Source organism: Halichoerus grypus, chromosome 9 (assembly GCF_964656455.1).
Source record: "Halichoerus grypus chromosome 9, mHalGry1.hap1.1, whole genome shotgun sequence".
In the NCBI taxonomy this organism is placed as follows: Eukaryota; Metazoa; Chordata; class Mammalia; order Carnivora; family Phocidae; genus Halichoerus; species Halichoerus grypus.
In genome coordinates, this window is record NC_135720.1 from 35,719,460 (window position 1) to 35,734,990 (window position 15,531).

A 15,531-nucleotide genomic window follows, 5' to 3' on the forward strand; every position below is an offset into this window, starting at 1 on the left:
TACCAATGTGTTGCCTATGAAAGCAGAATCCTAAAATAAGGATGTGACTGGGGCATAGGAACAGAGAGGAAATGGAGACTCATTTATTAGTTTTATGCCTCTTTTAAACACAGAAAGAACATACTCTAATTAGGAACAGTATGGAATCATTCCTCTACTAATGAATATGCAGATCAAATTACAGCTAGCTGATATGTGTAGGAATAATATAGAACATAAAAAATAAAAGCATGCTTTGAAAAAGGCAGTTTTTTATTACTGAAAAATTTTCTATTAATTCACCTTTCTCTGCGTCATTGCAATAAAGTGTACTACGGGTTCAAAATGATTTTTTTTTTTTTAATTATTCGTAGGCCAGAGCAGGCCCTCCACCCCATACACAGAAGGGTTACTTCTCACAAACAAGTGTGACTTCCTAACTTCTTCCTTTGTAGAAATGGCCCCCCTTATTTTCCACTCCACAAAAGATCACAGTATTAGGAGTGTCTATGAAATGCTACTTCTCTCCACCCACTATAGTTAATTCAGTCAATTTACTTTTTGTCCCATTTGATTTTATTACTTTTTCTTTATTTTTGTGACTATTTTCCTACACTATATCCTAGTGATCAGATGGGATAGCCGCAATTCCTTGCTTATTCTGATTTTGTCTTCTGAAACTTATTATGCACTTTGATTGTCAGGTAATTTCTACTCTTTTCTTCCAGTATCCATAGTATATGCCTGTGGCTTTCATATTAAAATAAAACTCGGTTTTAGCATTTGAAACCTCTATCAATTCTTTTTCATTTATTCAAACTTTCATTTTTTTTTCACTTATTCATCCAAATAAGACTATATTTGAGTGCTTACTAAAACTTCTGTCCTGGGTCCTAAGGATGCAGCTATTATAGAAAATAAAGCTTTACCATCATGGAGCTCCCACACTGGTGTAGGAAGGCAGACAAGAAACAAAGAAACTAACAGAGCATGTGATGGGTGGAGATAAGTGATATGAAGAAAAAAATAAAGCAGGATAAAAAGGATAGAGATTGTTGAGTGGGCACAAATTTACACAAAGAAGTCAAAGAATATCCTGACGGTCAGAGAAGGTGGCACTGGAAAAAAGACCGGTAGGAGGTGAAGAGATGAGGCAGGCAGTGATTTAGGGGAAGAGCATTCTTGACAGAAAGGAAACGATGCTCTGAAAATCATGACTCATGGGTGTGTTTTAGTGTTTGAGGAAGAGCAAGGAGGCCGGTGTGAAAGGGGAGAGTGGGAGGAGAGCAGGGCAAAGGGAGTGAGGGATCCAGATCACTTCAGCTGCATGAGCCACATATATATATGCTGTGGGTTTTGCCCTGGGAGAGAGCACAAGCCATTTTAAGTTTGAGCAGAGGAGAAACATAATCTGACTTACAATTGAAAAGATCCCTCTGGTCATGATGTGGACATTACTTATATCAGAAAGAGAGCAAGGGTAGAAGCATTTCTTTTTCCAACAGTTAGAGGGCAGATTTAGTCTGTGGATGAGGCCCTGGGAAAACCTGCATATGAAAGCTTTATTTCAACTCTGGAAGTCACCACCTCTCTCTCCTGAAAGAGAACAACACTGACAAACATGACCCTTAAGCATTCATTATCAAGTGTGGACCAGAGGAGGGCAAGCAGTGTGTAATTGCTATAAAACTGTAGTTGGTGGAAACACACACACAAGAAGACAAATCAGTATGTATTCCATCTGCCAGTTCTGTTTTATGAGTTTTAAAAATTTAGTTGACTGTCAGTATTTAGTTTTAAAATGTTCTGGATTTTGGTTATAAATCAGCAAGACATATTGCTCTAAATGTCATGTAATTAGGTTATATAGGGTAACAACAAAAGAGTCATATAATTTTAATGTCTGTTTATTGATTTCACAGTGATTTATAATAGCTTAATATAATTTCCTTTAGATGCTAAACATTTTAAGTATTGATAAATTTTAAAAAATCAAGAATTATTAATTGAGAAAAATAATCATAGCATTAATTTGAATTTAATGTTAGAATGCATGGATAGAATCCTAACAAGTGAGCATAAATCAAAAATATCAACAAGAAAACTATATGGTTATGATCACGTTAAAATTTTGAAATTACTGTTACTCAACAAATTAGAACTGTTCATCTTTAGTTCATTAATTAAACATTGGGAACACTCTGAAATGTTGAATTAAAGATTTCAAGAATTATTTGAAAAAGCTCTAGAACTTCCTTCCTTACATCATGATTCTTCATTAAAATTGTCCATACAGTCAATAAAAATGAACCTGGAAAAGATATAAAAATTATTACATGTAAATTCAAGTTAATACTTAATTGTCAAAATGTTTATTTTGCATATATGTATTTTGTATATAAAAATTTTGCATGTATTTTGCATATAAAAATTAACATTCATTACTTGATAATTGTACACATGAAGTTTTTAAATTTAAAATTTATTGACCAACTCATTATAAAAATTAATAAGAAATACAAATAATCAGAAAACTAGGAAAAGTGCATAAACACATAGAAAGAATTGTAAATTCATCAACAAAACTAAAAGGCAACCTCAGAATGGGAGAAGATATTTGCAAATGACATATCAGATAAAGGGCTAGTATCCAAGATCTATAAAGAACTTATCAAACTCAACACCCAAAAACCAAATAATCCAGTCAAGAAATGGGCAGAAGGCATGAACAGACATTTCTCCAAAGAAGACATACAAATGGCCAACAGACACATGAAAAAATGCTCCACATCACTTGCCATCAAGGAAATACAAATCAAAAGCACAATGAGATATCACCTCACACCAGTCAGAATGGCTAAAATGAACAAGTCAGGAAACAGCAAATATTGTTGAGGATGTAGAGAAAGGGGAACCCTCTTACACTGTTGGTGGGAGTGCAAGCTGGTGCAGCCACTCTGGAAAACAGTATGGAGGTTCCTCAAGAAGTTGAAAATGGAGGTACCCCATGACCCAACAATTGCGCTACTAGGTATTTACACAAGAGATACAAATGTAGTGATCCGAAAGAGCAACTGCACCCCAATGTTTATAGCAGCAATGTCCACAATAGTCAAACTATGGAAAGAGCCTAGATGTCCATTGACAGATGAATGGATAAAGATGTGATATATACATACAATGGAATATTACTCAGCCACCAAAAAGGATGAAATCTTACCATTTACAATTTACAATGATGTGGAGGAACTGGAGGGTATTATGCTGAGCAAAATAAGTCAATCGGAGAAAGACAATTATCATATGGTTTCACTCATATGTGGAATATAAGAAACAGTGCAGAGGATCATAGGGGAAGGGAGGGAAAACTGAATGGGAAAAAATCAGAGAGGGAGACAGACCTTAAGCGACTCTTAACTATAGGAAACAAACTGAGGGTTGCTGGAGGGGTAGGTGGGTGGGGGGATGGAGTAATTGGGTGCATGAAGGAGGGAACATGATGTATTGAGCAGTGGGTGTTATATGAAACTGCTGAATTACTGAACTCTACATCTGAAACTAATGATGTACTATATGTTGGCTAATGAATTTAAATTAAAAAAAAGAAAGAATTATAAATTCATACAACAGTGAAGAAGCATTTTCTGCATAAGAAACTAACCTAAGTTAGAGAAATTGCTATACAGTAGTGGCTTAGAGAAAACAGAAGCCTCAGTTCAGTTTTATGACAAAAATGTAAACTCCTGAAAACTATTTTAAGTACCACTCAGCAACATATGACTCGTTGACTTTAATTCATTTCCTTTCTACAAATGTATTGGTAAAATCATAAACTATGCCAAGAAAAACATACATAAAATGCCATTATTACATTATTGACAAAGCTTATAAGAGAAAATAATGCCTACAGTTATAGTAAATTTATTAAATGAAATGCTACATATCCTTTAAGCAGAAGGAGCTGGATCAATGTTTCCTGATATCAAAGAGCTTCAAGAAAATTTTCTAGTAAAAAAATATAGTGCAAGGCAGTGAATATGATTTCATTTGTGCAAACAACATAGGTTTTATTTATCCATTTATATACACTGTTTTATGTACAAACATATTCTAGGAATTTGCACCACTTTTAAAAATTGGGTGAAGGGCCAAGAAATGTAAATGAAGAGAGGTGGGAAGAAGACTTTAATTTTCATTTAATGTGTCAAAGCACTTAGACATTTAAAGTTTGAATACATTAAATATAGTTTAAGATAAATCAGTAAAAGTAACAGCAATTTAAAAGAAAAAGAGTTTTTAAAACAATTTTTGAAGAGAAGAAATATTTCACGTTAGATCTGTTAACATATGAGAGGTAACAGTTTGAAAGTGTCCAGAACGCTTGGTCCCAGATCTACTTCTGTTTTCTTCCTACACTCTGGGGATGGGAGGATAATGCTTAATTTCCACAAAGAGCTATTCTTGTAAACATCATTTACTCCTTTCCATGGAGATGGAGCATGTTACCTGATTGGTGGATGAAAGCATTTGGTTCATATTTCTCAATTAGCTAGAGCTAATCTGTTATAAAGTCCCAAGACCCAAGGACAGCTCTTTTCTCTTCTTTCTATTTAAACTAGTGAGGAAGTTAGGCTAGTTTTAAATCTTCATATTTGATCAATGTTGAGTCAGTCAACACATCCAACAAGAAAGCAAAGGGCTGACACTAGAGTTCAGACTTATCTAGAGTATAGATTTCAGTATATAGGAGGATGATGTGTTAAAGAGAAGGAACACAGGCTTTAACATAATATGCCAGGATGCAAATGTATTGTCTCATTTCCAGCTGGTGAATTATTTAAACTTACAAAACCTCTGTTTCTTTATTAGTAAAATATTGGCAATAAAGTTTTCTTACACCAAAGAAAAATGTTATTAAAGTATAGATTACTGGTTATTTAAAAATACATGGGAAAAGACAAACATACAAAGGCATTATCATACAACTGATGTCTACACTCAATACTTTTGGAATACAAAACAATGATCATTACCCCCCAAAAATCAGTTTATTGAAACAAATTGATTTTTAAGTTGGCCTAAAACTCTCTTCACTCTTTTGTTTACAAATGTTACTAGGTTTTTCAGTTTCATCTCGTATCCGAACTTTGTTTTTTGACATGTTTACTTCTCAAAGTAAGATGTAGTTATCTCTTGGAGTTAATGTCAGCAGCTATGAGAACGTTCTCTAAGTCAAGAATTCAATACAATTGCTGCTTTGGAAATAGTTACCACTTTGGCTTACCTACACCAAGGCTCATGTATTGAAAGGCAAATATTAATGGGCAAAATACAGGGGTTGAGAGCAGGAGGACTAAGAAAAGATGTTTTCTTTTACTTTGGACCTGCTAAAAAAAACCCACTCCATTATTTACTTTTATACTGTTGCTGGAGAAGGGGTTTCTACCAGACCACAGGTCAGCTATATAGTTGTTCATTTTATTTCCTTTTATAAAAAATGGCAGACTTTAATAATTTGAGTAAGCAGAGGCTTTTAAATTACCATATACTTTAACTGCATGAAATAAATTATTTTCTTAACTGGTTTAGCAGCCTTTTGTCTGGAAAGGTAGCAAAATCCACTTTGTTACAGATTTAGAAGCCTGACTCCCAGGCTGTTTGTAAGATGCCCAGAGTCTTCTAACACCAGTCATGACGGTGGACCTTCCTGAACCCAGTGACTTAATAAATGTAAAAATGACCTCATCTATCAATACAATGTGGAGCTAGCAAAACCAACGAAGTACACTCATACAATAGGGATTGGCTGGTATAAAACAAGAGAGTATATTTCCTCTTAAATAATGCAAGGAGATATGTGGTAATCAAAACAATCTATAATAAACTTGTGAAGAGATGATTCTGGTTTACATGTAAGTCTACTTAAACTGACCATGACGAAATGATTGGAAATTTTCTTCTCTTAACATAATCCCATTCATTACAAGCTAAGCTGGTCTTGGTTTCTTATAAATCTGGTATTTCCTTGGATTTATCTATTACACCCTCACTTTATAGCCATTTAGTTTATAAGCTGGGCTTGCCTAGCTTGCTATAAATCCTCTCTTCAGAAAGATCCCAGGTACATTAAACAGAGGCATCTTCTAGTAAAAATCTTCACTTCTTAACAGCATGTGAAGAACCAGCAACTGGCCCTCAAATTAAATACCTCTCATTTCACATTATCACAGAAATAGTGCAGTTTACTAACCATTCTTTCCTTAGAGAAAACTCAATAATAATAAAAATTTTGGTTCAGTTTCAAAACATTTTAATAGTTATTAATTCCAAGCATCCAAACACCATGTAACTTTGGCATTTTTGGAATTAGCAACTCAGGAGAGAAGCTTTGTTTAGACGTGAGTTGGATCATACTTTGTATAGAGACTTGCCAGAAAATAAAGAATTGTTGGGAAAATTGTACAAAACTTGTGTGCAGAGGTAACCTGCACTCCACAGTCCATTGTTCCCAGGGAGTTAGGAACCTTGCTTTACTGTGGTCAGGAGTCTCAAAAGGCATTCCTTTTACTGCATGCAAAAATCATACATCCCAGAATACGTATAATACTCGTTAAGGTATAAGCGACAGGAACACTGAAGAAGGGACTACTGAGGAAGACAATATGAAGCAAGCCAACTGCTGACATATATGTCAGCCACCTACCGCAGCTGTTCATTACACAGGTACATGGATTCACCTCACTTTGGACAACTCTAATATTCATATTTGCTCCACCGCCCCACACTGGGCAGCTGGCTGAGAGCAGGACCAGCTCCGTGGTGTCTCTTCAAAGCCAAATGCCTATGATCAGCTCTAGCCTTGGCAATATATTTTTATAAAAGTATTGTAGTGATATTTATATATGATAAAGGGAAAAAAAGCACCTGACACAATTTCAGGCACATGGTAGGTGTTTAATAAGTAGGAGTTAACCACTTAACTTTACATCTTAACTTTATATTGCACCCCATTGTGTACTTTCAATTTAATGCATTAGATTATCAGATTGAAAATTTAGTAAGTTTTTTCATTGAAATATAATTGACATATAACATTGTGTTAGTTTTGGGAGTACAATGTAATTATATATATATAAATATATATATAAACATATATATATGATTATCACAATAAGTTTAGTTAACATCTGTCACCAGATATAGTCACAAATTTTTTCTTGTGATGAGAACTTTTAAGATATACTCCCTTAGCAACTTGCAAATATATAATACAATATTGTTAACTACAGTCACCATACCATACGTTACATCTCCCTGACTTATGTATCTTCTATCTGGAAGTTTGTACCTTTTGACCACCTTTGCCCATTTTACCCAACCCCTACCCCCTGTCTCTGGCAACCACTGATCTCTTTTCTATATCTATGAGTTTGATTTTTTATAAATTCCATGTAAAATGAGATCAGACAGTATTTTTCTTTCTCTGACTTATTTCACTTAGCATAAAGCCCTCAAGGTTCATCCATGTTGTTGCAAATGACAGGATTTTATACTTTTTTATGGCTGATAATATTCCATTTTATATCTATCGATACATATGTGTGAATATATACGTATACGTCACATTTTCTTCACCCATTTCCACTGATGGACACTTAACATTGTTTCCATGCCTTAGCTATTGTAAATAACGTAAATAATGCTGCACTGAATGTGGGGCTGTATATATCTTTCTGAGACAGTGACCTCAGTTCCTTCAGATAAATACTCAGAAGTGGAATTACTGGATCATATGGTAGTTCTATTTTTAATTTTTGAGAAAACTTTATACTATTTTTCATAGTGGCTACACAAATCTACTTCCCCACCAGCAGTTCATAAGGGTTCCCTTTTCTCCACATTCTCCTTAACATTTGTTACATACTGTCTTTTTAATAATAGCCATTCTAACAGGTATGAGGTGGTATCTCATTGTGGTTTTCCCTGATCTCTGCATTTTCCTGATGACTAGTGATGTTGAGCACTTTTTCATGCACCTGTTGGTCTTCTTTGGAAAAATGTCTTCTTTGGAAAAATGTCTGTTCAGATCTGCCCATTTTTAAATCAGATTTTTAAAATATTTTTTGGGTATTAATCCCCAATCAGATATATGGTTTACAAACAATTTCTCCCATTTTGTAGGGTTTTTTCCTTTTTTTTTTTTTTTGATGATTTCCTTTGCTTCCTTTTTATTTGATATAGTCACATTTGTATTTTGTTGTTGTTGCCTTTGCTTTTGGTGTCAAATCCAAAAACTCATCAGTAAGACCAATGTCAAGGAGCTTACCCCCTGTTTTCTCCTAGGGGATTATGGTTCCAGGTTTCACTGTCAAGTCTTTAATTCATTTGCATTTGGGGTAAGATAATGGCCCAATTTCATTATTTTGCAGGTGGCTGTCCAGTTCTCTCAGCACCACTTATTTAAGAGAATGTCCTTTCCCTATTGTATATTCTCAGCTCCTTTGTTGTAAATTAACTGACCACACATGTGTGGGTTTATTTCTGGGCTCTCTATTCTGTTCCATTGATCGATGTGTCTGTTTTTGTGCCAGTACCATACTGTTTAGCTAACTATAGCTTTGTAATAGCGTGAAAAATGTAAGTGAGATGCCTCCAGCTTTGTTCTTCTTTCTCAAGATTTCTTTGGCTATGCAGGGTCTTTTGTGGTTGCATCCACGTTTTAGGATTGTTTTATTTCTGTGAAAAATGACACTGGAATTTTAATAGGCAATGCATTAAATCTGTAGACTGCTTTGGGTAGTATGGACATTTTAACAATATTAATGTTTCCAATTCATAAACATGGAATTTCTTTCCATTTACTTGTGTCTTTTTCAATTTCTTTCATTAATGTCATAGTTTTCAGTGTACAGGTCTTTCACCTCTTTGGTTAAATTTATTTCTAGGTATTTTATTCTTTTGATATAATTATAAATGGAATTATTTTTCTTAATTTATAAGTTTATAGGTTATGAACCCACCACTATTACATTAGATTATCCTGAATTTAACTATATTTATCAGAGGGATTTATGCTTTCATATGTTTTATTGCTACTAATTAGCAACTTTTTTGTTTCAGCTTAAAGAAGTCCCTTTAACATTTCTTATAAAGCCAGTCTAGTGGTGCTGAACCCCTTCAGCTTTTGCTTGTCTGGAGAACTCTTTATTTTTCCTTCAATTCTAAAGAAATATTTTGTCAGGTAGAGTATTCATGGTTGGGAGTTTTTTCTTTCAGCACTTTGAATAATTCATGCTACCCTTCTGGCTGGTAAAATTTCTCCTGAAAAATCTGCTGAGTCTTATGGGGGCGGAGTGGTTCCCTTGTACATAATGAGTTGTTTTTCTCTTATTGCTTTTAAGATTCTCTCTTTGTCTTTAACTTTTGACAATTTAATTATAATGTGTCTTGGTGTAGCTCTTTTGGAGTTCATCTTATCTGGAACTCTAGGTTTCCTGAATCTGGATGTCTGTGTCCTTCCTCAAGTTACAGAAATTTTCAGTCATTATTTCTTTCAGTACGTTTTCTGCCCCTTTCTCTATCTCTTCTATTTCTGGGAGCCTTGCAACACAAATATTGGTCCACTTGATGTTGTGCCATAAATGTCTTTAAGCTATCTTCATCCTTTCTCATTCTTCTCTCTTTTTGATCCTCCCATTAATGAAATCTGCTGCCTTGTACTCAAGTTCCAGATCCTGTCTTCCACTTCATCCAAACTGCAGTTGAATCTCTCTATTGAATTTTTCAACTCCGTTATTATATTTTTTTCAGGTTGGTAATTTCAGTTTGGTACTTTCTTATATTTTATATTTCCCTGTTGAAATTTTTACTTTGTTCATGAATTCTTTTCCTGACCTCAGAGAACATCTTTATGACCATTATTTTGAACTCTTTATCAGGTAAATCACTTATCTCCATTTTATTAAAGTCTTTTTCAGAGGTTTCATGCTGTTCTATCGTTTGGAACATATTCCTCTGTATCTTCATTTTCCTTGCCTTTCTGTGCTGGTTTCTATGGATTAGACAAAACAACCACCTCTCCCAGTTTTGAAGAAGAGGCCTCTGTATAAAAGATAAATCTTATTCAACCCTGCCCTTGCTCTTGGTTGTCTTTCAATCCTTTGTGAAACTGCTTAGTGTGTTCTTAATGGCCCCCAGTAGTTAAAGGTGGGCTAAGACCTGTCAGTATCCCAAAGAGGCAGAGCTCAGTCAACACCTGGATGCCAGATGATTTTAAGCTGGATCCTCAGGTAGCAGCTTTTGTTTGTTACAGTCCTACGGAACCCATGAATTTAATTAAGCCCTGTTGGCCATCAGAGCCATGCAAACAAGGGGTATCCTCTGAAAAAAAACATGACACAGATGTGTGTACAAGTTCCTTTCCAGGAGATATCTCCACCCTGAAGCAAAACAAAGGGAAAGCGCCAAGATGGCACTTATCAAGTTCTTGGTTTCTGGAGAGTAGGCAATATTAAATAGGAAGCCTGCCCCTCAGTCCGTAGCTATTAAAATGAACAAATAGGCCTCTTTCATGAAAAGACTGGGTGTGTTTCAGTTTGCTGCCTTTGCTTTGGACCCTTGGGAATTTGCCACATGAGTCTGCACAAACCTTTTAAGAACTGTCTCTTAGTTTGCTATAGACTTCTGGGTCTTGTGGATGCAAGCCTGCTGGCTTTTAAAACTTCTGACAGTTTTAAATCTTCATTCAGTCTTCACTGTTTATTTTAAATATCACCCATGGGGGTAAAAAGTAATAAAATCTAGGCAAGCTTTGTTTTCTTACTAATTTATACCTAATATTATTTTGCAACTTTAATATGAGCTTTACTCTTAGAATATGTATAGTCAAGGATTAAAACTTAATGCCACTGTAGATAAAGAAATGGTTCAGAAGTTTACATAATTAAAAATGAAAAACTCCGTGCCAAGTCTTACCATCAGCAAAAATGTTAAAAAACTAATTTGAAGCCTGAAAAGTTTAATTTTATTTTGTAGATTAAATTAAATGAATTTAGCTTAGGTTTCTTGTGGAAAACACTTCTGGAGACTAAAAAGTAGCTAAATGACACTTCGAAACTTTACTGTAAATGTATACATATGTTTCTATCAAAGATTAACTGAAAATGCTCATTTTTAAATATCAGTATTTGTTTTTCACTCATGCTTTGTTTTCTTTTTTTTAAGTGTATTTGTTCTTTTTTTTTTTTTTAAGATTTTATTTATTTATTTGACAGAGAAAGACACAGCAAGAGAGGGAACACAAGCAGGGGGAGTGGGAGAGGGAGAAGCAGGCTTCCCGCTGAGCAAGGAGCCCAATGTGGGGCTCGATGTGGGGCTCGATCCCAGGACTCTGGGATCATGACCAGAGCCAAAGGCAGACGCTTAACGACTGAGCCACCCAGGCGCCCCATTCTCATGCTTTGTTTTCAATACATCTGTTTTCTCTATTCTCTGCTTACTTGAAAACTTCAAGATCTTTGACACTGTGACTGAATTCTGAGTATCAATGGGGAGTGGTTGCCATGAGACCGACAACTACATGAGAGTAAATGCCTCATTATACAACATCTGCACAATTATACTATCAAAGCTCACCATTTTTTCACCAATAGTTTTCAACATTTACTCTCCCATTTTTTTTTCTTGTAAAAGCAATTCAAAACTGCATGACATAAAGCTGAATTTCAGTAAAACTGAATCTTGTAATAAAATCTTGTAGTATGGTACTTTCAAGCTTTAAATGAAACAACTTCCACTCTCCACTCAGTTCTTCACCTTGTACATCTTAAGAGGAAAGATCCGGTTTATACAACCCAGGCCTGCAATGCAATTATGCCATCTGATAATTTGGCAGAGATAAGCAGGTGATAACCAAAATTCATGCTTCTCCTTTCATGGTATAGATTTGTCACACAAAAGTAGTTCTTAGAAAACAGTTTAATTCCTTAGCCCACTTGCTTCTCCAAACATGAAAGTATCTTTCTACTGGTGGGATGTGGATTATATAGAAGCCAGGGGTTGGAATAAGCACAGATGGAAGGAGACTTAGTCCTCCACTCATTTTGTAAAGGGAACCTGCCATTGACTGAGAATATTGCACTGGAAATATTACTATGGCAAGAAGAAACTGCAATTGCATGAAAGCCTTAAATGTTTGGGCTTATTTTTTACTTGAATTAATTCAAATAAGATTTCAAAACATATATTTAATGTATTTATGTTTACTTTGCTTGTATATCTTTCAGATTCTTTCAGGGGGGTTAAAATAGTAATATTTTAATTATGTTTTCAGCTTGGTTCACTGCATAAGAGCATATCTAGAAAATTGAGATGATGTGGTCATTCGAATATACAAATATAGATTCCTTCCGTTTTTCATTCTGAAGGAAGTCCTATAGTTGAAGAGCTGCAGCAGAATACTTCATCCATGGCTAGTATGGCTAGATGAAGGGAGCTCATATAAGTCAATTTGCTAGTTTTTCCCATTAATCATGATAAATCAGATTTTCTTTTGAGATTTCATTTTTTTTTTTAAATTTAAGAGCAGTGTAAGAGGTTTTTAAAAAAGGAATATGATAACAGCAGCAAAGGATTATATCTGGGTTTGTGGATGAAAAGTGGACTGGAGGCAGTCTGGTGGCGTCATGGATCAATAAAGATGCATAAGAAAGGACAGGCTACCATTAGAAGGACCAAAAACTGTGGAATGGATACCCATGGAAAAATCATGACTTTCTTTAATAGTATGTGTTATAACGATCTTTGTATCTGATAAAATCATTATTTCTTCCTTTAGTCAATGAAATATTAATTTTCTTTAAGGTATTGCTTATAAGGCCCTTACCTGGAGAGTTATCCACTTTGGGAAGAAAACTTAGAACAAGCAGGACGGTGTTTTGAAAGTCAGTAAAGTCGCTGATGAAGGGAGCTCTATCCCCGTTAACAAGCATTCGTGGTGGCAGGCCCTTCTGGAATTCATATGTTCTAACCAAAGTTGTAGGAAAGAGGGTTGCAGCTAAAAAGTCCACAGCCACACACCAACTTCTTCCAAAATCTGCTTCTGGTTTAGAATAATACTCCAACCTAAGAGACAAGTGGAAGCAGGTACAATTGTAATTAGTCCACTCAGAACTTCAGCCTCATTATTTTCTTTTTTGTTGTTTTTTATTTTTTAGTTTCAAGTTTTTATTTAAATTCTAGTTAGTTAACATATAGTGTAATATAGGTTTCAGGAGTAGAATTCAGTGATTCATCACTTACGTATAATACCCAGTGCTCATCACAAGTGAGGAACAATGGCTTAAATAAACTGCAAGCCCTAAGAACAATGGCTTAAATAAACCACAAAGCCTTAGGAACAATGGCTTAAATAAACACTAGGAAAGAGGTGAGGGCACCAGTTCAAGGCACAGAGGCGTATAAACAAAATCAGATCAAATGGAAGCCTTTCAAATGATTTAATTGAATGTGTTATTGGACAATTCACCTAATAAGTCAGTTAATATGTAGTCAAGTAAAAAAAATAAAAATACACTTTTAAAGGCTCATTTTAATTTAAAGTACAGATATACATGCACCAACCAATCCTAGGATCCAAGACCACAGGGTTTTAAGTATATGTAGACTATACAGAGTTCAGTGTCGTCTCACGTAAATAAAAAACCCTAATATATTCTTTTACCTAAAAAAGTAACACATGAGATTTGAAGGAAATGCCCCAGTATGTAGTAGATTGCAAACATGACCCCAATTTTTCAAAACTCTTTATATCTCTGTTTTTTGTTTTTCCCAGTGCCCCTTCCCTGTTACAATTGGAAGGAGGTGGGAAGGAGAGAGGCATAACTTTCTGACCCTGGCTCAGCCATATGATTTCATTTGGCCAATAGGATAGTAGCCAACTTGACACAGTGTAAGCTTGAAATATTTTTCACAATTTGGTTTCTCTCTCCTTGCCATTCTGCCATCAGTATGGCAAACACTCAAGCTTGCCTGCTGAAGAATGGAAGACAAGTGCAGCAGAGCTGAGCTTCACTCATCCCTGTGATGCCAATCAAAATCAGCTAACATGAGGTGAGTCCAGGAAAGGTCAGCAGAACTGCCCAGCTGAATGTTAAACATGTGAGGAATAAACACTGCTGTATGACACTGAGATTTAGTAGTTATTAAGTATTATCCTTTTTATCATGACCATAGAAACTGTGCTACATTCTCGTGAAAAAAAATGGAATGAAGTACAGGGCAACATACCCAATAAACTGCGGACTTCTCAACAACGAAAGTGAAGCTAAAAATTAATGGAGATATGCCTTCAGAAATCTTAAGTATTACCAGTCGAGCCTTCTGTAATCACTCAAAGCCTCAGGCAAAAATCGTGATAGAATAATGATATTTTAAGAATGCAAATTACCTACAATTTTTTCTTCTTATACAACTGTTCTGAATCGACTAGTGTGTAAGTCCTAACAAACAAAGTAATCCAAGAAATAAAAAGATACGGGATACTGGAAATGGGTGATTTAACACAAAGAATAGACAAAGGAAATCTACTACAAAGATACTAGAGACCTAAGAATCATATCTGACCATTTGGGCAGAGCAGAGCAAGTCAACAGCTTTGAAAGAAACCTCTTCAAGAAGAAGAAATTGATATAATTCTGGATGCTTTTAAACATGTTGAGAAGAAACTTCCTTGGTTTGCCAATTTGAAGTAATTAGTGTTGTGTACAATAGAAAGTAAACAAAAATGCACAAAAAATGATCAACTCTAAAGGGAATAAGATAACAAAGAAAAATAATTATAATCAGTTTAGTACGTGTGATATGAAGAGTAATTTATTAGTTAAAATAATGTAGCCGCTGAACATTGACCCAATCCAAATCACTACACAATTATGCAGAGAAAGTGAGAGTGGGAAGAATTTGTGTGGAGTGGGGGTGAGGGGAACTCAGTGGTAATTTTCTATGGTCATGATAAAAAGGATAATACTTAAATCTGCAAATTGGGAAATGTTACAGGATTTTTTATTTTTAGAAATATAGTACCAAATATCAAAGTAACCAGCGTTTATAGTAGTATTCTCCCTGGATACAGCTATTTCATTTATTTATGTATTTTTGGTGGAAGAGATGGCAAAACCTCATAGAACCATTTGACTCTTTAAATCCATTGACATATAAGAAGTGGATAATATACAAACTAAAAATAATCCAAAACAAAAAATAAGAAAGCACACCTGAATTCAATATATAAATTAAAGAAATGGAAGGAAGGAAGGAAGGATGAGGGGGAGAGAGAAAGAGAGAGAAGAAGGGGGGAAGGAGGAGAGGAAGGGAGGGAGGGAGGAAGGAAGGAAGTAAAGGAAGGAAGGAAGAAAGGAAGGAAGGAAGGAAGGAAGGAAGGAAGGAAGGAAGGAAGGATGGATGAGGGGGAGGGAGAAAGAGAGAGAAGAAGGGGGGAAAGGAGGAGAGGGAGGGAGGGAGGGAGGAAGGAAGGAAGGAAAGGAAGGAAGGAAG

General features: G+C 35.2%; 1 protein-coding gene and 1 pseudogene across 3 annotated transcripts in view; both read right to left on the reverse strand.

Moving 5' to 3' along the window:
* Positions 1 to 1,919: 1,919 nt before the first annotated feature.
* The window catches only part of LOC118543922 (protein LEG1 homolog), a 54,613-nt gene continuing 41,001 nt past the window's right edge, over positions 1,920 to 15,531 (reverse strand). For all 3 annotated transcript variants that reach the window (XM_036105355.2, XM_036105350.2, XM_036105349.2), the window contains 2 exons: positions 12,863 to 13,101; positions 1,920 to 2,290 (listed from right to left, as the gene is read on the reverse strand). In XM_036105355.2, coding sequence (XP_035961248.1) covers positions 2,163 to 2,290; positions 12,863 to 13,101 — 367 coding nt within the window. In that variant the 3' untranslated portion in view covers positions 1,920 to 2,162. The remainder of the gene's footprint in view (positions 2,291 to 12,862; positions 13,102 to 15,531) is intronic.
* LOC118543937 (ORM1-like protein 1 pseudogene) lies at positions 6,290 to 6,743 on the reverse strand (annotated as a pseudogene).